At 38.6% G+C, this 26,317-nt stretch overlaps 1 protein-coding gene across 1 annotated transcript; it reads right to left on the bottom strand.

Moving 5' to 3' along the window:
- Nucleotides 1–450: 450 nt before the first annotated feature.
- RELL1 (RELT like 1) lies at nt 451–25,468 on the bottom strand. The gene is made up of 7 exons (XM_075091685.1): nt 25,267–25,468; nt 12,878–13,111; nt 11,007–11,078; nt 9,660–9,717; nt 6,820–7,059; nt 5,804–5,991; nt 451–2,998 (listed from the first exon to the last, which is right to left on the bottom strand). Exons 1-6 carry the CDS (start codon nt 25,352–25,354, stop codon nt 5,811–5,813), a joined length of 873 nt encoding a protein of 290 aa, XP_074947786.1. The 5' UTR covers nt 25,355–25,468; the 3' UTR covers nt 451–2,998; nt 5,804–5,810.
- Between the last annotated feature and the right edge of the window lie 849 nt (nt 25,469–26,317).

Below are 26,317 nucleotides of genomic sequence, written 5' to 3'. Positions count from 1 at the left end.
TAACAAATTAAGCATTGTAGTATCGCAAGGGGACACAGGCTGAGAGGAAGCAACTGCAAAGAGCTTCCTGTCATTTGTAATTTTTCATTCCATACCTTATGAAAACAATTGAGAATAAAGATAACTATTTTTTTAAATCTCATTGTCAAATATAATAGGAAGTTAGAAGTCTTGATACTTTAAAGGTAAAAGCTCTTTAATCGTATACCAGCTTGGATTAAAGTATAGATTTTCTTCTTTCCCATATAAAATATGGAAGTAAAGTAGTATTTGCCATTGACCTTTCTCAATAAAACAAAACTGCACTGAAGCACACCACACAACAGTCTAACCTTCTCGCTACCTCCATAAACACAAACTTAAGACGCAAATAGACTGCATTATACATTAAGACTGTGCAAAGCTTAAATTTCACGCAATGGATGCAGGCTTAAGAAGTCACAAGCAAGCTTAAGAATCAGTATTTTTTATTTACTGCTTGGTAGTACAAAAGTGGTATATAAACTACTTTGTTAAAATTACATCTGATATGCAAATTTAAGAAAGGCAGACTAATATGGCAATATCCATATCTATACAAAACAGCAGAGTGTAGTGCTAAATGCAATGAAACAGGCAACAGTTTCTAAAGCCTCTTATTGAAGTAACAATGCACAAATTAAATTCTTGCATATACCAGGTCTTGTAATACCTTAGAAATATTTCATACAGGTAAACAATATTTTACATATTCAACACATTTTCATTTCTTTTATTCTACATATTTCCAATTGAATCAAAATAAAAACTACTTTTAAATTAAGTAAAAAAATACATATTTCTGTTTATTCTGTTTAAATTTTCTTCCATCTTTTTGGCAAATTTACTTGCAGTTCTAACCTATCATCATGTATAAAAACACAGTACTATCAAAATCCATTCCCCCCCTTTTTTTTTAAAGCTTTTGGGACAGTCTATAACTGTATCTCTTTTCTGAAGATTATTTGAAGCTGCTTGTTTTGCCCAATACTCCCTTTTTCCAGTAACATTTTATACTCATAGCTCTCAATTTCTTGGAAACTGAAAGCGAACTACTATAACCAATACTAATTAAATTCTTCTAGAAATATTAGTGCTTCATACAAATAATCAAGTGGAGATTTAAGAAGAAAAAAATTCAAGAATATTAAATTTATGCCTGTAAGATAATCTTGGTGTTTATGTTATATATGGAAGAGATTTCTTAAGCCAGGTTTAAATTAATGGAAGCAGCGATGATAAACACTGAAGTTCCAGTCCTGGCCAAACAGTTACTTTCGGTTCTCAAGGATGGCCAATAATCTCTAAAAATATCCATTATTAAAGGAATGATAAACTATTTATGCTTTTCAGAGATTTGGTGGGTGGTGGGTTTGGGGTTTTCTTTTTGGCAAACATAGCATCAGCGAAAAGTATGTATTTATAGGTCCAGTCAGTATCTCATGGATACAAGTAAAAGGAAGACCATCAACAGCACATCCTTTCAGCAAGAGTGAAATAAACTTGATGTTTCCTGACAAAAGGTGGGAGTATTTAATAAATAAGCAAGAAGAATAATTTCCATCTTTGTACACATTGATTGTTAACACTACATAAACTGATGAAAAAACCTGATTCTCAGACCTGAAGGAGAAACACTTTAGAGCACTTGGACTAAAAGGATTGAAAGTATTAATCTAAAAAAAATCAATTTCAAAACAAACACTGATTTTCATTGAGTTCATCAAGCAGAATAAGTTACTTTATAGTTCTCAGAATATACTGCAATCTCTACTAAAATGCATTACATTAGAGCTTATATTCTCAGGCACTCAGAAAAAAATGTTATTTTTCAGTTTCTATTATGCAGCAAATTTTGCTGAAGTATTGCGAAGTATTCCCTCCCAAAAACAAGTAACAGGACAAAACAGAGATTGTAAGTAGACACAAAGAATTAACATCACAAAACCAAAACTGGCATTTTTGGCAGTAAGTCACACTTAAAATACTCGCTTAACTCACATTGGCTTAAGATTTTGGTGCCAATTAAAACAGCTACCCTCAGTCCAATAAAGCCACTCTGAAGTACTTTAGTAAATAGTCTACAAATTTTTAATGCCAAATATTCCGTTCCTTATCTAATGGCTGAAATAAGTTGCCTTAACTTAATAAGGAACCTATGGGTAAAACAAAAAGAAAGGCAAAACTATTAGGTGTTCTTCAAATACGAGTGAGTAGTTACAAGAAAACAGGAGAACAAGCACCCTTAAGGAAAGTAACCTTCCCAAGACCTCACCCAACTGCACAGGAAAAGATGCTCTTCAGCCTATGTTAAGTAGTAAGAGGGAGGTAAGGAGGGGGAAGACAAAAATTTAAATTAACGTCTACATATAGCTGAACCATTCTGTACTATGAAGTACCCTTCACAGAGTCTGAGGGCTTATGTACTAAAGGCACACATGTAGATTTGGCTGACAATTATTTCCTTGTATGTTTTGCTTGGCTACTAGTAGTTTGATTACAAGAATATTTTCACCTTCCAGAGGATGGTTTTTATCTTCAGCAAACACTTGTCAATTCTGGAGGGGAAGAACAGAGGAGAAAAATCCAGACAGACCAGAGGGGTGAACACAGTTTATCCATTGGGTAATCATATTACTTGTGCTATTGAGGTCATTAAAAAGTCTTGCCTAAGTGCAAAAAGAGTAACATTAGTTGATAAGGCCTTTTCCTTTCCTGTTGAAAAACTTGTATTTTTTCTTTCCAAGACGAAGCCTAACATTTGGTATGAGGTCCACACAGCTCAACAGTATTTGAGTGTCTAAATCTTACTGATTTTACTAGTGAAAGAACCATTAAGTGTTCAACCTTGCATGGATGCCATCACAGAACTTGTAAAAATGCTACAGTGCCATAAATACATTTCCTTAAATAGTATGCATCTCTTGGGAGTTTTCAGTTTTCTCCAAAGTGCTAGCAGACAAACTTCTAAAAGTTCCACCTGCAAGAGAAGAAAACAATTCTAAAAATAAGCCTAAGTAGCAAAATTCGTTTTAGGATGAACATGGCAATTAAAAAGTTAGCAGATGTTCTGAAATGGAAAAAAATGCCACAATTGCATTAAGTGGTTGCTGTGCATTGCAAGTTTAGCATGTGAAATCCAAAAGGAGAGGAACTAAAAATTCAGCTGATACTTATGAAAAGGATGGACAAACTGACAAATCACATCACAGTGCAAAGCACGCACAACTTTGAAAAGGATATCAGGAATGGAAAACGTTACATAGCTTCAGGGCACCAGTACCTCAAGTTCTTGTTTACTCAGTAGCTTACAATGGATGTGCAAGAGCTCAACTCAAAATTTTGCCTTCAGCTATCAGCTGTATATTAACTACTTTTTTATGTGCCACTAAGCATATTTTAGATAAACTTAACTGATGAAATGGAGTCTGCTGAGAACATGGACCTTGGAGACATGGAGAAGACATGCTACGACTTCAAATGATGCAGCCAGCAAGACACTAGGATAAGCTGAAACACTGTAGAGGTCACATCAAGAAAATACTAAGAATATCTCCGTTTAGGGCAAAAAAATCCTGAACTCAAAAGTAGCAGAGAACACAAGCAATCAGCAATATTACATTATTCAGGTACTGCCCAACTCAGAAATCCCATTTCAGTCAGGAACTCTTCAGTAACAGCAGTTAGGGTCAGCCCACAAAGCACAGATCTACTGCCTCCAAATGCCAGAACGTTTTCTGGAAGCAGTTAAACATACATTTGTGTCTGCCTTCTTCTGCATCTGAAGGTCTGAGCCAAATTCTCCAAAACTATATGCTTTTCATCATGATTTATTTAGAGTCACAAAAGTCAAATGCTGCTTATCTGTTCAGTTTCAGTAAATTAAGCTGTAATCATTTATTACAAGTCTGAAATAAGTAATTGAAGTAAAGTTCTAACTACTACCTGTTTATACGTGAACAGCTTTTGATAGCAGTGGACAAAAACTGATCTAGAACCATGCTAGGGAACAATACCATTATCTTCAAGCAAGACCTGTTTATTTTTTGTAGCACACATCAAACTGGCCTGGCTAGTTTACCAGATGATTTACAAGATTGTTCTGTTGGACTGGAGAGATCTTTGTAAGAGATTCCACTGAGCCATTTCTCTGCTATTAGAACATGTGTTTTCAGAAAGGGCAATACTTTAATCCTAAGGGAGGTTCTACAATAAAAAGCTGCCATAGACGGACATTTCATTTTTTTATAGCTGTACTATCATATCTCTCTAGAGAACAGCATATTTTTAGATCAAAGTAGTAGTGGTTAAGATTTAGAGAATAACTTTCAGGTAATTGCAGAAAACAGCCTTCTTATTTAGGAGAAGGAAGAACAAATTAGAAAGCTGGACCACAAAACATTTTTAGAGTGATTTCAGAAGTTATTTTTTCTTCTTTTTTTTTTAGTCAAAGTGCACTGGAATTAACTTCATTTTCATTTATGCCCTTTTCTTTCTGTTTCTAAGAGATGATAACTAGTCTTCCTTTAAGTCAAAAATTGTATTATGAACAGTCTGACCATGCTACCATTAGGGATAAGAAAAAAAAAAAATAGTCACAGGAGTAACAAAACAATTAGCTGGGCATGAAAATGCCAATGCAGCCAGTGAAGGTAGATGTTATCTCCTATCGTGTTTAGCTAATTTTTAAAAAGGGAAGAAAGGAAAAAAACCCACACCAACAAAAAAGCCCCTGAGCACCAGGACATACATCAGAATCAGAGAATTAGAGTAAAGCTTGTCTTTCACGCACCTCTGTAGCTCCTTCACAGATTACAGAGCAGCAATGAGACAGCAGCCATTAGAAAGCTGTGATTTGCCAAAATTTGCCACAGAACAAGAAGCAAAACAAAAAACCCAATCGTCCTTACAGTCTATCACCTACCTCCAAGGCAGGGCCAGCTGTATTTACACTGGCTTTGACAAGAATTCGTGCAGTTTGGTCTTAAAAATGTCCAGCAATAGAGACTCGACAGCTTATTCCAGATTCTTAATTTTTGAAACATGAACTCCACCTCCTTGCCAATTAGCCTACTATTTACCTTCTTACCCACTGAACAAAAAGAACAATTTACTCCATTACCCTCCGTAGCTTTTTAACCATTTGGAAGCATACCACACCTCTAAGTCTTTCTTCCTCTTCTTTTCTTCCAAAAAATTGGGTATGATTTAATGACGAGGCAGAGTCCAGACAAATACACTCTGCTTAATTTAACAGTCATACCTGTGCTGCCAGTAAAGGCTGGAAGTATCCCATTGCATACCAACTCTCTGTGTCTTCCTTACTAAATTGATAAAATTACAGAATGCTTTCTTAATGAATAAACAATGGAAGAAGCACTGTAGTTATTCCAGTGATGCAGCTGTCAGCAGCATTTGTTTCTTTCGGGTAATCACATTGCCACTAAGTCTGAACCATCATTTATTGCCAAAAATTAATATGCAGATGTTTTATTTCTTGGACCACTGATGCCACCTCCACAAAGTAGTTATTTCAACATCTACTTTAATTACAAAGTCTAAATAAAAAATTAGGTAATAATTTGGTGGATAATTTAGCCTTCACCAATTTATCATTAACTGAGTGATCAAATATAATTCTTGCAGACTCTCTAGGAACTTTTGAATGTGAAAGATGAGTCTTCACGCAGAACTAATACAATTTCAACTTCATTTCTCTTTACTGATTTACCTTCACTTACTTCAAAACATACCACTTTCAACATGAGTTCCCAATGTTTGATACCTGCAGTTTACTCTGAGCTTCTCCTCTCTTGCATCTCCTGTTTCACAGGCGTGGCAGGTGCTTCTCTGGCTTCCTGTTTCACAGGCGTGGCAGGCATATCACCATTGACACTCTCCACACCAGTAACAGACATCAAGCTTTTCCGTTCTTTAGAATTCGATTTGTGCTCCACTTTTGTGACTCTAAATCTGAGGTAGACAAAAGAAAGGTTCAATTTTATTTCCCCAGAGATTAGCTAGATCATTCTCAGCACCCAGTGTACAGACAGGTTTTCATGTTCCAAGACCCAGACATCAGAGCAGACACTCACCCGGTAGGTTGATGAAATTCAACAAAAGCAAGTGCAAGGTCCTGCACCTGGGGAGGAACAACCCCATGCACCAGTACACGCTGGGGGCTGACCTGCTGGAAAGCAGCTCTGTTGAGAAGGACCTAGGAGTGCTGGTGGGCAATAAGTTGACCATGAGCCAGCGATGTGCCCTTGTGGCCAAGGCGGCCAATGGTATCCTGGGGTGCATAAACTTCAGAGCCATCTTCCTTCCCATTACCTACATGTACTTTTAGTACTCACTACTGCTGAATCACACTTTCTTAGGAAATTATGTTTTAAAGCAGAATCCACAGATTGTATACTACTACTTAGAGCAGTAATTTTCTAAGACAACTACAAGATTAGCTAGGAGTTAAACATAACAAGACATAATGAAGTGGTTTCTACAGCTCACACTTGAGAAATTTCTAATTCAGAAACAGGAATTTATTAGTGTTTCTTTTTCGCCAGTATCGACAGAGAAATAGCTTTGGATTTATACCCACAGTAAGTCTCCATCTATTTACATAGTTCTAAAAAAACAACCAAGCAAGCACATTCACTTCTTCCAGAAAAAACTTCAGTCTAATAGTACCAGGGTTACAAAAAAAAAATCACTGACGCTAGAATCAATGGATATCTGATCCAACAAGGGCCACTGTAGCATCCTCAAGACAACTATCCAATAAAATGACCTAAGTCTTACCTTCCCACAGAAAGGACCGTAACTTCTCCAAGACGACTTCTTCTGTGCTCTTTAGGCTTGTGAGCTGGCTTTATAAGGTGCCATCGTTTGTGGCTACAACGAGTACAAACATCCTTTTCTACTACTCCTCCAACAGTATGAAAGTGATGGCCTTTGCAGCTGTGTTTAAATGGAACAGCACCAGGTGACAAAGGAGACCCTGGACTCGTTGGACTCCCAGAAGAGGTAGGAGATAAAGGGCTGTAGGAGAACATATAAAGGAAATTTAATGTTTACTATAAAATCCTATCTGTTAACAAAAAAGAAGGATAAAATAAAACCTTCAGTTATGTTTCGTGACTAGCTAGTTTTTTCAGGGACCATTTATTTGTGAGGATGTCTGGTTTAAGGTTCCTTCTGATACCATATTTTTGCAGTTAAAATCACTTCAATAAGTGAATTCAGCTGCAGTCATGTGGTTAAGGTAGCTAACACAAAGGGCAAGGAAATGAAAAAGAAATCAGGCTAAAAGAAGATAAGAGAACAGGCTACATGAACTTATACTGATGAAGACATCTAATTAGCTGATTAAATTCACACTTGGAGAACTATCAAAAGTACTTCAGAATTGTTACAGTATCTCTAAGAATTCACAGAAAAGCATAGTCCCACAATATTGCAAAGAGGCAAAATTAAAATGTCTACCATGAAGAGAAAAAGAATCGATTAGCTTAAGCTTCAGAAAAACATTTTTTAAAAAATACCTAGAAAGACAAAGCAGTACAACCACCAAAAGACATTTATTGAGGACATCTATTCAAATCAATCTAATTTTCTTCTAAAGCAGAAAAGCAGAAAGCTAGATAGCAGAAGACGTACTTTTTTGTACTTCAGCATCAATTTTGACAGTTGTGCAACACATTCTCCTAAAGCAAGATAGAGCTCAGTACATTAAAGGTGAAATTACTCTGTAGCATAAGGTACCACACCTTGTTTTAAGAAAAAAATAGACACACCATACCAGAAAGGTATATATCAGTAGCTTACTACGAAACTGGAAAGACATATTAAATGTGGTTATTCTGGTCCTAGAGGATATTCACTGTTTTAAATAGTTCTTGGGTAATAGAATAGAAGAATAGCTAAAGTACCCATAAACTTTGGGTCACCCGTAGCAACTGCAGAGGACAAGATGAGAAATGAAGGTGATCAGAGGAGAGCATGTGTGTGAAAGGCTCATTCACGCATACATAAATCTTATTAAAAATACTGCATGTACTGCAATAAGGACAACACAAATTTCTGTGCTTAAGCAGAAATACTTTACAAACTCAGATTAAAAAGCAGCTAGCCAGATTATCATTCTTCAGAAAAGGTGGTGAAGATCACAAGCTGAACATGAATCATTACGATGTTGTTGCTTAAAATGGACAAATTTCAGAGTGAAAATAACAGGAGTATAACTTGTGAACCTAAAGTTACATTACTCAGCATTAATCATGCCTCAGCTGATCATTCTATCCAGTTTTAGAAATGTTATTTCAAGAAAAATACTAACACACTGAAGAGACTCCAAAGGAGAACAGAAAGAACAAATTAAAGAAATAAAACATGACGTAAAAGACTGAAGTTACTGGGATGCTTATTTTCATATCAAAAATATTGACAGGAGACATTTAATGGTCTTCAAACAAATAAGGAGAATGCTATTAAGGGAAATAAAATCCGTTCAACATCCGAAGCAAAGACAGGAAACTACTGGCTTTAAGTGGCAGAAGTGCAGATATTACTTAGCCATTACTATTCCTATCCTTAGGAAGCATTTCATAGTGCACCAAACTTAGAAACAGTGGATTTGCACTTGAGTTACTGAAGCTTTAGGGAGTATCTGTCAGAAACAATGCAAGAGCAAACTATCATTTTTCCCTTCCACTGACTTTTTGTCTTTTAATTTACTGCTGAAACAATAGTCTAAAACTCCCAAAATAACACCACACATACCTACACAACAAGACTGAATTGAAATTCAAATATTTCTGCTGCACCATAAAAGTTTAAAAATAATTCCTATACTTGAGAAGAACTCCTTTTATAAGTTCAATTTTTTCCTTCAATAACTAAGCATCTCACTTAAAACGGGTGATAAATGGTTGCATACTCAAATCTTTTGCTAAAACTACACACTCCCACTTCTTTTATTAGTGACACTACTACTTGAAGCTCTGTCTGCTCTGCCTTGAATATGAACACAGGGTTACATATGGAAAGAATGCAGAGTAGTACAGATAGAGTTTAAAGGTACTTGTGTAAAAGTACTTACATGTGTACATAAATGATGCATCGGCAACTCAAGGGCTGAACTACTTTCTCACATAATTCTCTAAATAGGTGTGTAGTGAAAAAATAACAGGTAGATCAGCTAATATACTTTTTCACAACTATAAAGAAAAAAGTAAACCAGAACGAGACATAGAAGTAGATGTCTATTTTAAGTTAGCATCCATACAAATGAAACGAGGGCTGCTTCTGTCCTTTCAACTTGGAGTAGCTTTGGACTCAGCCAACTTGTAACTTCTGCCTAAAGTAAATGGGTATTTGGAGCCTTTGTAAATCTTAGCCCAAAAAGCAATAAATACATATCACAGGCCTAGAACACATAACCAGAAGAGCCCGTTACTAACCCAGGACATACATTAAAATTTAGTGACTCAGAGACACCACAAGGAAATCGAAGTATCACCTTCTTAGCTGATAACTCAAGGAAGTAATGTAGTCTTAAAAGTGCTCAGGAAATAAAATCATTTGGAAGGGCACATTTTTAGTTGCCTCAGCAAACATGCATTAACAAGATGAGTAATTACCTTTCAGGTTCAAAGACACCGCTATCTGCTACCATGGCCTTTAACACATCAGCATTTGCTGCAATGAGAATAAATAGAACTCTTCAAAAGTGCACAGCTCTAACTTTAGAAAAAAACAAACAGCAAAATTAAAGGTCCTCAGAGAAACTTCATTTAAGAAAAAGATGACCGCATTATGGATATCTCCAAAAAGGCATGAGAGAAAGTTATGCAGAAAAAGGTTAATATAATTCTATGGGACTTTCTTAACTACTATGAATTACTAAAATTACAGTTCATATTGCACTTAAAGCTCTGCCCCTGTACAAGTTCTATAAGGTAGCGGCCTGCGCAACACTCCCAAACAAGATCTCTGAAAATTTTAAAACATCCATTTCACCACAGCATTATCATCACCTCACATGTATGAAGCATTTTCAGACTAAAAACGCTGGTTTAAGTGAGCCTGACAAAATGCAAATTAATTTTCAGCCAAGAACTACTGATTGTTCACATATTCTAAAAAACACAAGGAGTACCTAAACCCAACCTCGAGGGAAAATACAGAAGCTCAAAGCCCTGTTATTAAGGAAGACCAACCAACCAAAAAACTCCACACACATACCCAAAAATACAACTTTTCCAGAGAACTAGTCTTCATTCACAAGTAACTCAAAGACAGTTCAATGCTTAGGAGAACGTCAATTTATACAAGCGTAAAATTAAAAGGCTAAAGGTTCTTCTACTACAAAAATAAGTGGTCTCATAAATGTTTCTTCTACTGGGTGAATAAGCTCTGAACTAATCAAGCATTCAACAGGCTGCTTAACTGTGGTTTTATTTTTTCAGTCATTTCTTCTTATCCTTTACTTTGCACATAGAGCACGCAAAGATACCATGTCCAAAATTCAACATTAGTGCTAATCTACCCTACTGTCTCAGTTATGCACAAGCCTTTCATCACAAAACAGCTGCAAGAATCATTTCAAGACAAAAAGTTTAATTTGGTCAAAACAAAAATTTCACATGCTTTAAACATTACCATTAAGAAATCAACCTTGAGTTTTTAGTTCACAAACTAACCAAAAGGATGAACAAAAAAAAAAAAATCAAACACCCAAATAGTTAAAATATCAAGAAATGCATGAACCAGGTTTACCATACAAAATAATTTACAGGTAAGTGAAAAACTTCCCTATTGTGTTTGAAGTTCTTGTCTTCTGTAGGCAATCTCAAAGAGTTAAGCATGTACAAAAAGGTTATTAGATGAAAATACATAAACATTGCATACTTCAGAGTATCTGTGATGGTGTTCTAGAACAAATACATTTTTTCAAAGCTCATAACTTCAGTATCACAATACTATACCTTCATTTTTCATAATGTAGTTAACAATTTGTCCCACAGTGTCGCTATTCTCATGTAATGTTTCATTCATTTCTGTACAAGGAAATAAATGTTGTCAATATCTTGGCCTTCTGAATGAATTATTATTTTAAAACAAAGTAAATACAAAAAAACCCAAGCCAAAACAAAACCCAAACAAACAGCAGAAGAGGTTACATAAAAAACCCACAAGATCTATTGTCACTTTGGAGGAAAAGCCTAGGTAAGACTTTTTAGTCCTTATTCAGGAAAAAATACACAAGTTTAAGGAATCTACATATTGGCTTTAATGTTTTAATCTAAGACTTGAATAATCTCAATGTTTTCACAAGCATACATCAAAATTCCTTCTCTAGCTATAAGGAGGAGACAAGACAGCAGTATTTCTAAGCAATAGGGAGGAAAAAAACCAAAATCATTAAACTGTCTCAGGTCACTATTTTAAAATAGGTATTATCAGCTTCTAGTGTGAGAGGGATTCAATTTAAGCTTTTCACCACATCTACAAGGACATAACATTTGATTTTTTAAATTTTAAAATATTCTCATATGATTACAGGAGCAAGGGATTTAAGAAAGAAACCTCAAGACTATACCTAATACTTCTGGAATCGATTGCACCCATTAACAATACTGGAAGCCTCCCCAGAATAACCTCAGGAGGCCTAGAAAGATCAGGGAAAGAAACGGAACAATGAAGAGGCACAGCTCTGCCCTTTCCTAAAAATTGTTATAACTAGCTTTATTTTAAAAAATAAGTAAATAATCACAGGATTGAGGCAAGTTTGATAGGTGAGACCCTAAATTTGTCTTTAAGTAGTAAATTAAGGACTTCCCCATCTCTGTACCCGCACTTCATTTTCATCCTAATACCTGCAACTTCGCAATGCAACGTAGACACAGCTACTTTCCCAAACTAAGACCTAAAAGCTGTCGCCCTTTCATTACCGCTCACCTGTTACCACTCAGGTGAACTAACAGATCAGATCCCACTCCGTACATGCCCCAGGCAGTAACTGCTTAAGAACATACTGACACATCATTGCTGCACCACACAGCTCAACCCTTACCACAGAGCCACCGTAATTTGCACTTACTATGAACCTTCTGACAGTAATTATTTGGGAGAAAGGAGGAGGCCCAAAGTATTTACAGGTGACTTGGCCCTAGTATTTGCTTAGCCATATGTTATACTGAGTTACTATAGCCCTTCCCAAGTGGTAACACTCTTTTCATGTTTTGTTTTTTTTTTTGTTTTTTCCCCCTCAAGTAAGAGTAGATGGGAATAAGGAACCATAAAAACAGAGCACAAACGAACAAACATTAGAACAGAAACAAAAGTATCTTTAAGAAACAATAAGCAGCACACATTAGATAAAACAGAACGTAGATAGTCAGACCAAAGGCTCAGTTTTATGAGAGGAGATGAGAATGACAGCACAACAGGAACAAATTAAGATTGCTAAACATAAAACTATAACACTGCTTTGAACAGCAGCTTTTTGTCACTCCTTACACAGAATTATGGATAATACTACTTTGTTGCTACCAGCACGTGGAATGCAAAAAGCAATCTTGTGACTCCAATTGCAGTGTACAGCAGCAAACATACTGGATACTCGGATCCTTCTGTAAGCTCTTAATTGATGTTAGACTTGCATGGGAAATTGGAACACTCCTATTCTGACTGGCAAGAATCGAAACCCAACCAACATAATGGTAATAAAAATATTTCTTAATATTGTTTTGATGCCAAATATAGACAAAGAAATGACAGAAGTATCACAAGAAATTATTCCATAGTAGTAGCAATGTACAGAAATAGGATGTTGCTTATTAGACTTGTTTATTACCTATTTTCTCATCAAGTTTTTCTTCTTCTACTTCTTCAGCCTCTGTTGTACAACGATATCCTTTTTTCTTAAGGACATGACAGATGAGAATCCCCAAGAGACCCATGATGAAGAAAACGGGAACCAATGCAAAGGCGGTATACTCCAGGTGATCAGCCTTGCCATCAGTTTTAGTTGTCGAAGTAGTTGTCTGTAAGCCATAGCTTGCCAAAACCTGGTGAAACTCCCCATTATCTATGTAAATGAATAAATGCAGTTATTACTATACACTGTAAACCACCTCAAAGCATTTAGAAAAGAACAAGCATGACCAAATCTCCATAGCATCAATGTGACGTACCTTCTACGATGACTGGAACAGGTGACACATACTCTACTGGCTGAGAACTCACACCCATAACAGTAGATATTCCCTCTTCATAAAACAATTACAAAATATCTAACATACATTGAAGAAATATGTGGGGTTTATGTAACAGTGAAAAACAAACAGTACTCTAGCCTAGTAGGCTTGTAATCTCAACAAGAGGGCTCACATATTTCACAGAACACCACCACCATTGCTCCTTGTTCCCATCAGTGAGGAAAATGCCATACCATTCCTCCAGTCCTAAGTTCATGCAAAATTGCTAAAAAAATGTGGATTCTTCCCTAATATGAGAGTAGGTACAAGATTTAGTGTTGATCCTTGCAAAGAAAAAGTATTGGGGGTGAGAAAAATAGCCTTGATTTTTTTCTTAATAGCAGGATTTCACAGCACGAAAGAACATTTATGCTGTACTCATCAGCGTAAGGTGGGCTCATTGTTTGCTTCTTTAAGATTTGCAAACCGTTTTGTATTTAAACTTGAAATAGGATGGGAAAGAGGCTTTTCTCTTTATTTGCAAAGGATTTAAGATGCAGCATAGACACACACTAACTCTATACTCACAATTAAGCATTTTTGTTTCAGTTAAGCTCTGAATTTAACAGATGTGTATTTCATGTTATAGATCAGGCTTTTGAACTACCAAAAGTATAGAAAATTTACCTTAGAATCGACCTCTAAAGTTTATTAGTCCAAAGACTGCTAAAAGCATCTCTGATTAGATCAGGTTGCTCAGGTAAGCTCCATTCTAGGCAACCTGTTTTAATATTTGCCCACTTTTGTGGCCAATATACACATTAAAATTAAAATTTCAGTACCTTCTCATATATCAAAAATAAAATTATAGAAGTTCAACTGTTCAGCTAAACCCAAAAATACATGCTGCATACTCAAAATTCCTCTGAGCCCCTAGAGTTCATACACACTCCCCATGTCATATAATTAAGATTTTAATATTATTCTTCCAACATGCAAGAGTATTCCTGCATTTCTACCCTCTATTCTTCTCCTCCACTTCAGCTGAAAACAGTTTTTTGGAGTAGGAAAGAACAACAGAGACCACCAATTAAAAAAAACCACTAACGCTATTTCAAGATATCTTCCATCTACTGGTACTGAAATGGACAAGGCAATTCAGAATGGTTCCAATAATCAAACTGGTTGAAGGAGTGAAGACTCATCAGAAAAACATTTACATGACAGTGACACTTACACAACAGAAATGTCTAGAACAATCAAATCACTTGCTTTAAAAAAAATATGGAAGCCTCCAGAAATTTGCTGAAGGACATCGTTCCACAAACTCCTCTACTCCACTGGCTGTGTAACTAAGTTGTATTTGAAAAATACCAGTAAGATTTCAGCTAAGAAAAAAATTTCAGAACTGCAGTTAGGTGTTTACCTTAGTTTTCTTTATATCAAAACACTAAACCTTTTATTTTTGAAGTATTTCTGAATTTTTTGGAACAGTCTTGAATTGCCAGTAACACACAAGACCTGCTCAAAGTGAAAAAACACTGGAACTTCTTTAAAATAACAATTGATAAAACCCCAATTAGCAAAAAGCAAAAATACGTGTTAAGCATTTCTCTAATTTTCTAGACAATAGTAGAAATGCAGAAAATGGAAAGAAATGCAAACAACTAAACAGATCACAATGCTAAATGTTAAAACAAAATCTCAGGATGTTTGTTTTGGACAAAGCCAGATGGTCTAGCTTACTCCCAAAACTAAAAGAGAAAGCTATTTACATTTAAGAGAGGCCAGCAATCCTACAGATAATTGTATGCAGAATTTACTAGATAAGTAACCTTTAGAAGCTTTAACTTATGCTCGATAGGACAACTGAACAATATATACAATTTAAGACTTTAAGACTGCAATTTTTTACACTACAAGGAAACAAAAGGCAGGAAAGGGTAATGGACATGACAATGTAACTGAGAAAGTTGATCTTACATACAGTTTATTTGCTTTTGAAGAATTTATAATTCATGTTTTAACATACCAAAATAAAAGTGGGGGTTTTTTTTTAATTTTTGCTAACTCACTGCATAGCAACAGCTACAAAGTCCCCCACTTAATTACCAAGTAGCTTATTTTACTTCCCATGCATCAGAAAAGCCATCACATGAGAGAATTATTATTCGGATGACTACTACATCTCAGAACCTAAGAAATCCAACTTAAACAGTATACAGCATGAGCTCAGAAGGGTATTAACAAGCACCCTTCGTGTTCATATACAAGACAAAAATAGGCAGACCCTTTGGATTTGCTGCACATTATCTGTTTTAAGAATGAATGGGAAAGACCTACTACACTATTTTTAAGACATTAGCCACTCACAAGTCAAGTTAACAGATCTAAGTGCCATGAAATGAATCCCACTCAACTTTTTAGGGTTTCTACCTCTGTGTGGCAAGAGTGGCATGCATTGCCCAAACAAATAACATCTCTCAGTATTTTCTCCATAACTGTAGTAGGTAATTCCTACTTCAAACTGAGAGAGCAAGTGGGCCTTATTGCATGGCTAAAGTCTCATGCTTCAGACTCTCCAAGCTGTGTTTCATTACAATTTCTCCAGATGCAAAGTGCCTTTAAGAGGTTCCTTCAGCCCTCTGCCAGCCTACTGGCTGTGCTCCTGACAGACTGTAGCCCTGAAAACAGTTTTAAACTGGATTACCAAGATGACCAGAGTTTAATAACAAACGCCTCAGAAAGTCTTCAGGTTTTAATTTATACTAAGTTGGTACAGCCTGTGGTTTGGCAAACTGCCCTGTCAAGACAATCAAGAGACGGAATAAGCTGAAGCAGAGGAATAAGCTGAAGCAGAGGAATAAGCTGAAGCAGAGGAATAAGCTGAAGCAGAGGAATAAGCTGAAGCAGAGGAATAAGCTGAAGCAGAGGAATAAGCTGAAGCAGAGGAATAAGCTGAAGCAGAGGAATAAGCTGAAGCAGAGGAATAAGCTGAAGCAGAGGAATAAGCTGAAGCAGAGGAATAAGCTGAAGCAGAGGAATAAGCTGAAGCAGAGGAATAAGCTGAAGCAGAGGAATAAGCTGAAGCAGAGGAATAAGCTGAAGCAGAGGAATAAGCTGAAGCAGAGGAATAAGCTGAAGCAGAGGAATAAGCTGAAGCAGAGGAATAAGCAGCTAAGAGCAAGGATAGATTAATACATCTAGAACAAGCTTTCCTAAATTAATTGTAGTAACATGGAGCCATAGTCTCAGAGTATGCTCCAAAAAGAAGGGCAGGAAGATTAATTACATGTAAAAAAAAAAAGTCTGATGTCCTACATAATTATTTTTAAATTATCAACTTGAAACCCCCATCAGCTTGACACAGCCACTGAAAACAAATACAGTTTAAAATACAAAGCTGATTCACAAAGCTGCATGCAATCAACAGAAGAAAATAATTATACAAAGGAATTGGGAAAAATAGATCCCAAATATCATAAAATGTTCACAGCAAACAAGAAAAGAATTCTGTATAAACCTCAGCCAATCTCAAGTTTACAGTCAATTCCAGCAACAGAGTTACATCGCATTTTCAGATTGCTAAGCAATCACTAAATACCATCCCCACCATCCAAAAAAGCAAACCATCAAACTACTAAGGTTGATATTCCCATATATCCCCTAATATATATCACCTGTAAATGCTTGCATCGTAAGAACCATAGCTTGAGTTTCTTTGTTTTCTGATTCTTTTTCTACCTACATAATCTACTTGTAGACTGACACCTGAAACACCAATGACAAAAATCTCATCAGCTACAATCTAATCAGCAGTCAAAAGGTAACAACAATCCAGACAAACTGCATAGATGCAACCTATACAAGTTAAAATTAAGGAAAAAAATGCCAGAACTGTGCCTATACTGGCACCCTTTTTCAGGACAGAAGGATGTTGAAAAACTCAAAATTTATCAACCAAATACTCCATAGCATAGATTAGTCCACTAATTGGACTGAGATTTAAAGAGCTTCTGAACTAGGCAGGAAAGCATAAAGTATTTTTTTCCATTTAAAAGTGCATTAACAAACATAGATACTCTGACATACCAGCCTATACAGATAAGCCAATGTGATTTTCTTCAGTTGTCCTTAGATACCAAAAAATCTAATTCTCCCATTAAAATTCAACAAGATACTGTGCAAAGTTGCTTGTCTTTTGCTTATTACTAGTAAAACATTAAATCAATAATATACCTATATAAATACATCATTTACACAAAGTCCATAAACTGCTTGATGCCATTCATTTTTTGTTCAAAGATGTAAAAATTCACCAAAAGCAAATGAAAAATATACCAGAAGAAATTGATTAGCTGGGTCAAATACTTGGTGCTGTATAACCTAACGAAAGCTGAATACTTTGCTCTACTTATAGTCAAACACCCTACAGATATCAAGTCCGCCCCCAAAAATCTCAGCAGTTATGACATAATGCAAAAACAAGGGTTGCCTAGCTAATGAGGAATGTGTTTTATGTCCCAAGTCATAGCTACATAATTCATTCTATGTTCCCTACTCCTCTTCCAGAGAGGCATACTATGCTTATTAACAGACTATTGATAGTCTACCTCATTCTCCTGATGTATGATGTTGCTTCACAATGGTTTTTAAGGACAAGTTCAGGCCACAGCAATCTGCCTTGACTCAACTCTATTCATACAGAAATTCATTTGCTTCAGTGTTTTGCTGTCCTGGCATTTATATATACCTGTCATTGTATATCAGCCTACATATCAAAATTACTTGAAGATATGACCTAAATAAAAAGATTTAGGAGCAATATTCAGCATGTTTACAGTGAAGCTTAAGCTGCAGGTCACAGATTGTATTCACACCACTAATGCAGATCCCATGTACTCTTGTTTGCTTAAAAAGGAATATATCTTTGGTATTGAACTTGAATATTGTCTGCCCTTACTTAATCCTTACCTAAAAAGTAAAATGTAAGTACAGTCAACCTCAGACAAGTCTTTTACACTGGTTCTAATCATTACTTCTCTGACATACAGATATTGTTCTTACATCTCAGCAATGACTTAAAGTTTTACAGCACCTTTAGGAAACAAAATATAGGAGGAAAAAAGTTAGCAAGTTAATGAAAAAATATTTCATCCTTCACTAAATTTCGATTTTTACATGCCTAGATATATTCATTAATATTATATTTAAACACTGTATTCCCTCCATATCAGTAAAATAACGTTTGACCACAAAAGTATTCCGAGACTACAATGTCTTGAAGGCCATGATAAGAAGAAAGCTGGAGCAGACCATGTAAGCAAAGGTATTGCTCTGTAACAAACTTTCTTTCCCTTTAAAGTTTTGTAAATTCACAGAAAAGAGATGGGAGCACCTTAGAGAGGTCATCCCCCTTCATCCCAATGTCAAAAAGCAGGGTTAACTGTACCTGGACAACTATCTGCCAAGCACAGCTAAAGATCCTACAAAGGTAATAGCTTGCCCTCCACACCTGTTTTCCTTCTCATTGCAAATGGAGGGTCCGAACAATTCCTCCTTTAATATCTACTACCACAATATCTGATTCTGCATGCACTGAGTTACCAAATTACTCTTTCCTTGGTTTCAGCTGTGTGTACTTGAAAAGATTTCATACTTGACATGATCACTAAGACCTCCCCAATATGAGCCTCAGTTATCTCAAAGCTTTGCCTTTAATATTGATCTAAGTAGACAATTCTCAAACTTTTCATAAAGCACATAAGAGAACTCTAGAAGTATTTAATATTGCTTAAAGAACAACTCAATCTTGAAAAATAAATCCCTTTTGTAACAAAGATCAAACCTGTTTAGCTATTTTATAAGCAATATAAAACTCATGGTTAAAATAATGCATTATATTTGTTTTTCTAAATCTCCTATACTAAACTTAAGCATAATCTACATCTAGCTGATTACTTCAAGCACATTCCAGTTGGTTTTATACTCTTTAATTTACAAAAAGTAGCCCATAAACAATGATGTAATCTTCTCTACTAATGAAGAGCCCTATTTGGTTAGTCTGGATTCTGCCCATTACACCCATGCCATTTATTTCTTGTGTCATGCTTTTTAAATAACTTTGTTTACATTCTATTAATTTGATTGTTCTAGCAGTCTACCTGCTAAAACTAAGTATGCCCATTTTCACTACCTTTTTCATAAAGTTCAAGGAGTTACATGACTGTATTTCCTGCTTTCAGGCATGAAAATGAAATGTAGCTATCAATTTCACAGTATATAAAAACAAACTATTGTTAGCCTTAATGTTAATTAATATTTAAAGAAATTAAATATGATCCATGTATGACCTATTTTAAGTACAGGACAAATTAAATATTCAGATAGAATCATAAAATCGTTAAGGTTGGAAAAGACTCTTAAGATCATCAAGTCCAACCGCTAACCTATCACTGCCAAGTCCACCACTAAACCATATCCTCAAGCACCACATCTACCCTTCTTTTAAATACCTCCAGGGATGGTGACTCTACCACCTCCCTCGGAAGCCTGTTCCAATGCCTGACAACCCTTTCGGTGAAGAAGTTTTTCCTAATATCAAACCTAAACTTCCCCGGCACAGCCTGAGGCCTTTTCCTCTCGTCCTATTGCTCGTTACTAGGGAGAAGAGACCAACCCCCGCCTCGCTACAACCTCCTTTCATATAGCATATGATATGCTCAAGCACCTCAGCTAACCATAGCTGGAAAACATGCCTCAGTAGCAACATCACCTTATGCATTTGAGTACTGTGCCCAGTTTTGGGCCCCCCAGTTTAAGGAGGACAGGGAACTGCGCAAGCAAGTCCAGCGGAGAGCTACCAAAACGTTCTGGGGACTGGAGCAGCTCCCTTATGAGGAAAGGCTAAGCGACCTGGGTTTGTTCAGCCTGGAAAAGAGAAGACTATGGGGGGATCTTGTCAATACCTATAAATATCTAAAGGGTGGGTGTCAGGACGATGGGACTGGACTCTTTCCAGTGGTGCCCAACGACAGTACAAGAGGCACTGGGCACAAGTTGGAACACAGATGAGGAGAAATTTCTTTCCTGTGAGGGTGACAGAGCAGTGGAACAGGCTGCCCAGGGAGGTTGTGGAGTCTCCTTCCCTGGAGACATTCAAAACCCACCTGGATGCGTTCCTGTGCCCCCTGCTCTAGGTGTCCCTGCTCAAGCAGGGGGGTTGGACAAGATGATCTCCAGAGGTCCCTTCCAACCCCTACCATTCTGTGATTCTGATTTCCCTCCCCCCCACCCCACCCATCCATTAATGTGCCAGCTCACTCATCTGTGGAAAAAGCAATCACTTAATGTTCAAAACAATTTAGACAGAATATGGTTTGTTTGGGTGAGGTTTTTTGGCTCTTTTTTGGTTTTTTTTTCTTCTTCTTTTTCCTTCTTTCATACCTGGATCACTTCTAGTTCAATTCACCTCATGGATCTACTCACTGCTTACAGTGCATAAGCAAACGACTGCTCAAGCTGGCAGCACCACAAGAAGAAATGGTCAGGCAGCTGCAACCTCAGTTCACCCTGCAAGGAAAGGCACCTGATGATCATACCTAGTGCTTCATCCTCTCCTCGCTCTAAGGCAAGTACACTTTGAACTGCATTAAACCACAAGGACACTTCCTACCTCCAGGCCGGACAACTAAGATGGTTGGATGGATGGATGGACGGATGTACACTTTCATTTAAAGCATTCATTTTCAGTATCACTTAAAGTACAACTTTTTGATTTTAAATTACACACTATTAAATTCAGGCATAAAAATAAAACCCAAGACTTGTTCATTAGATCAGTTTCCTAAATACACACTAAATGCCTCACTCTCAAGAACCTAAGAAAACTTAACTTTATTTTTAATAACTTACTAAGATAATGGAGTTTTAGTGAAATTAATTAAATGCCAAAAATGGCCAGCTTATGTCCCTTGGCATTTCAGAAGTGGTGTTTTCTTAAAAGAAAGCTCTAAATCAGCCGTTTATTCTCATTCAGTACATTCTACTGATGTAGACATAAAATAAAGCATTCTACTAGAGCTGCAGTAGAGGTTTCTGTTATCAAAGTTTAGTTTCATTTGTAAGATTCTTAATTCACATGCTTAGCAGTGAATTTGGTTAGAACTCTGAGGGTAATTAGCTACTGATTTAATACAGGCTTTTAAGTTATTTTCATATTAGTAAGTTTAGCCAGAACAGTTTGCTACGGCTTCACATTAAGTGTCCTTTTTAAGAGTTATCAGATTTAAATAGTATTTATCTATTCTGGACACTACAGTCAAATTGCCTTTACATAACTAAGCAGACGAAATAACTTATTTCAATCACAATTCAAACTATATCACTGCCCAAAACAGATGCACACAAAGATATTTAGGAAATGTTTGGATTTCTCTGCCTTACTAGCAAGGTGGTAGCTGCAGAAGGGTCCAGGCAAACTAGAAAAGGCAGCAAAGAACAGGTTAAAAAAAAAAGTTCGTTTTCTAGAAGGAAAAAAAAACCTCTTAAGTGAAAAAAACCCCCATTGCCTACCATTTGCTTCATCTATTGTTCCAGGGAATTGTACTTTAGGGAATATTCATAAACTAAGTAACAAAGGAAAAACACCTATCATCAAAGCGGAACATTTAACAAGTTTGTGAATTCTGCTTAACTTCTGGCTTCCTTGGAGTAATCAGAACCTACAACCAGAAGTGAAATAAGCAGGAAGTCTGATGAGAAAAAGGAAGCCACATGATGAAAGAACATACTGACAACTAGTAACAGTACTGCCAACTGCCTTAGAGGTTAAGCAAGGTTGTTTAAGGTTTGCTGGTAAGAACAGACCTCAAGCCTTCATAAGATTCGTCAAAAGCAGTATCTCAAAAAAGTGAGCAGAAGAATCAGCCATGTTTCTTTAAAGCTCATTCTAACTGCACCTACTTTGAGAACACTAACATTAAGATGCATGCAGCAAGTCTCAGGGATGACCTACCTGAACATCATACCTAACAGCATCCTTACTACCCAACATTGTATTCAAAACCATGAAAGTGCAAGTCTTAGTACCTCAAGCTGGAGCCTGCTAAGAGCCCTTAAATTAGACACCGAGCCTTTGGCCCACCAAAGTCACCGCAAAAACTGACTGTGGGCAAATTTTGCAGTAGGCCTGGAAAGAGAGCTTTCTACTCTGAACTGAGAGAGGATCAGTTCTTTCCTAATCCCTATTTATTTCTGAATTTCACACCCTATCAACACTCTCAGCAAGGTGACTACATAAAGTTTGAGGTGGAATTCGCTGAAAGCCTGGGGGGAGGGGGGGCAGTATTTAGAGAGAAGCTATCTCCTATGTAAGGACAGGTCCTATTAACAGCAAACTATTGCTAAAAGCTTTACTGTATAATGCATGTAACCCTCAACAATTTTAAACCATTGCAACTTCTACACTCCCAGACAGAGCTTGCTAGGAACCAAAAAGGTAGACCAACCTAATAATCTATCTTGTCGGTCACCCAGTCAGTCCAAACAATTATACCATGAAGGCTTCTCACGTTATTAAGAATTCTATAAGAAAAACAATGAAGAGTATATCCAGAGCAGTTTTGTTCTGCTGAGAAAGGGAAAAAATGCAATATGAAGGGCAGTGAAAAAGTCTCAGTCCATTCCTTGTCTGTGACACAACATGCTGTTGATAATGCCGTGGAAACATATAGAAACAAAAAGCTAATGTTTCACTGTTTAGCAGCGTTAAAATTGCAGTGCTTATGGTGTAATTGCTTTGGTCACTACTTGAGCAGCACACAGATCCCACTGAAAATACATAGAACTGATGTCTTGCATTTTTGTTGGAATTTTTTTCCTCAAAAATCTAGTTTTCAAGTAAAATATTCACTGCATGCAGCTATCACACACATTTAATAAAGCACACTTCACCAGTCTGGCTGTTTAAAAATAAAATAAAATAAAGTCCTTCCTGGACACACCAGATATTTAAAAGCGTTCCGTATCACAGGTAAATTTACAAGTGCAAGCAGCATCTAGCAAGCAGCATTAAATCAACACTACCAAACACATTGTATCAATGTATTCACGCAAACTAACATCCACACTAGTTTAGATGAGTCAAAAATCAATTTTAAGCAAAACCAGTATATCTCCTGTTCAAAGATATAGCAGATAAGCCAACAGAAAGCACCTGGCAAACTCAGAGAAAGGAGAAGATTCTTTCACAGCTTTCACATTTCCTGCTAGACTTGCCAACTTTTAGCTTTTGTAAGTACAAGCCTATTAATCTAGATATACCAGACTAATGCTATCATTAAATCCTACCAGTGCATATGGCAGACTAACAGTCCTTCAGCATAACTGCCTTCAAGCTCAGTAAAGCAATTCTGAATATAAACATTTGTAAAAAGCAAGTACAAGCCTATGTATACACATCCTTTGGTTTACTAAAACATCTGTTTATACTCCCTCCCAGATGCCAGCAGTGGGTAAACTGTATAATAATCTCAACATGTACAGACATGCAGTAATATGTCAAACTAACAACCACCAAAGAGCAAATTAATTTATCTGTTAAAAAATATTTTACACTAAAAACTGAGAAAAGAGGGGAAAAAAAAAGATGGCAATGATCAAGAAAAATCCACAATTCCTCTCATCCTCTTACCTCAGCCTACAAAACCAGGAAAAAAAATAATTAGGGCCGCAGAGAGCACTTTCTACCAGTCAACATAAATTTCAAATTCAAAATGCTTAAACTCTTTCAGTGAAATCGCTTAGCTGGGGGAAGGAAAAAAAAAAGTCTGATAATGCTAGAATTTGAGCACCTTTTCACAGGCCCCAGTTGTGGCTAGTATTTCTTTCCACTCTCCTGAAGAGAGGGATAGGCTAGATGACAAGCTTTCCTCTTGCTTTCAGAAAACAAGGAGTGCACAGTAGATACACTTCACCCCTTTCTGACCAAGCAAATATTACAGATGTACAAAAGTATAGAAAGACTAGAAACACTTATTGCTTATTTTTATGCTAATAAGTACGCCCACATTAACTGTTTCCACGAAGTTTGGAGCTTACTCTCAAACAAGCCGGAACACCCTTACGAATGACGTACCACCCAAAGGTAAGAAAGCTGAGCAAGCTGAAAGTCACGCCAGGTAAAAACGAGCATCGGCTTAAAGCACAGATGTGTGAGAAGCACCGACAACAGCCAAAAAAAAAAGGCACTTCAGTCTACACAGGCAACAATATCAGTTTCAATGTGAGATTACTAGTACCGTAACATTTGGGGTTAGATATAAACAAAGACAATGTCATTTAAAACTAACTTCCTCTGGTGCTCGTGCGTGTGCGAGCGATCCTCAGAGATGTCAGGGGTTGCGGTCAACTCCATTTCCAGAGCCTGAACGCTAAGCCAAGTTTCAGCTCACGACAGCCAGACAGCAAAGTAGAAGCAATCCTTCGGTGCGTTTCTACCTTGCGAGCCATCCGATTCCAGCCAAAATGAAATCAGCTAGGGAGGAGTTGCCACGCTCGAGTTTGTACAGCTCATTAGGGTGTTTTCTTTTTTTCCGCAAGACCGAACAGCGCGGGGCGGGGGCTGTCGCGACACGAAGAACCGTTTCACGGCTGCAAGCAGCGGCACGGGTATCACGGAGAGCACCGTTTCCCCCTCCCAGCCCGCCCGAGCGGCGCCCGGGACCCCCCGCTCCCGCCCCGGCGCCCCTCAGCGCCGCCGCCGGGGACTGCCCGGCTGACAGGCGGGGGAACCTCGGCCGCGGGGCCTCCCTCCCCCAGCCCGCTCCCCCGCCGGCCCCGGGCTGCCCAGGGGGCAGGGCGGAGGGGGGATGTGCCCCCTCCCGCTCCCCGCCAGGGGCCGCGGCGGAGGGCCCCGAAAGCCAAGGACCCCCCAGTTACCCGCTTCGGCCCCACCGCGGTGCGGGGAGCGAGGGGTCCCGGCTTGAAGCTTTCCCTCCGAGGGAGCCACTGCCCGCAACCAAGAACCGAGGCCGCGGCGACCCACCGAGAGCGGAGCGGTTGCTCAGCCATGCCACCGTCGGGCCCAGCGAGGGAGCGCTCGGCGGCATCTCGCCCGTCACTGCCGGAGCCATACCCGGCGCCTCACCCGTCCTGCCTCCGCGTTGGCGGCCGCGCTGCCGCCGCCCGGCCTGGCCCAGCCCGGCCCACCGGCGGCGGGGCGCGCCCTGCCCGCACGGCGCCTGCGCGGAGCTGCCGGCCCGGGCGCTGCCTCGGTGTCCCGCCCTCCCGAAGCGGGGGCGGCGGGCCGTGCTGGAGGCTGCGTGGGGGATCCGGGGCCGTGCCGCGGGATGGCGACACGCAGGGCGTTCTGGCCTGGCTTTGAAAAAGGGGGAAGGCCTTTCTTACGCGTGCCTGTGAGGACGTGTCCGAGGTTGTCTCCTACCCTCAGAAGCAGTTTAACATTGCAGCTCCCAGGCGTGGGTGTCCGAGCCTCAGCAGCCCCCTCAGCCCGGGCAGCACAACGCTGGGGTGCAGCCGGGAGGCCAGGCGGAGGTGGGGCACCGGGCACGGTGAGCTGACTCCTCACTGCGCTTGCTTAGCTCTTGTCGTGTGCCGGAATGGAGCCCAAGCACCAGAATGGCGCCCGAGCAGCGGGGGTGCCGTGCCACCCTCTTGGGTTTGCCCCGGGGCCTCTCGTCTTGGCAGGTTCAGGTGTGTTTCCCTTGAGACCAACGGGTTTCCGCTGTGGCCTGAGAAGGCCCGTCTGTCACTGCCTCCCCGGTGGCCATGCTCACCGTGCTGGGAGCTTCCTTGCTGCCGGCCCATAATGTGGCACGAGGGCCAAGGAGGTATGGTACCAGAGGCTCCCCCCCTGCACCTGAGAGGAGCCCGTGTGTTATCAGAGCTGCATTGAAGCTGCTTAGCGTAAGGGCAGGGCAGTGTCCTTCCCCCAAGGGGCTGCAGGGCCTTGTGGAAGTCGCTACCACACTGCAGCATTCGCACCGGGACTCGCAAGTGTTCAGAAAGTAAGTATGACCCTGTGTTAGCTGTCCTTTGCCACATGAGGACATTGCTTGTGCTCACCCTACTACCTC

The sequence above is a fragment of the Phalacrocorax aristotelis genome, chromosome 4 (genome assembly GCF_949628215.1).
Source record: "Phalacrocorax aristotelis chromosome 4, bGulAri2.1, whole genome shotgun sequence".
In the NCBI taxonomy this organism is placed as follows: Eukaryota; Metazoa; Chordata; class Aves; order Suliformes; family Phalacrocoracidae; genus Phalacrocorax; species Phalacrocorax aristotelis.
The sequence above is the reverse complement of the archived record's forward strand: the minus strand, read 5'-3'. Positions and strand labels throughout refer to the sequence as shown.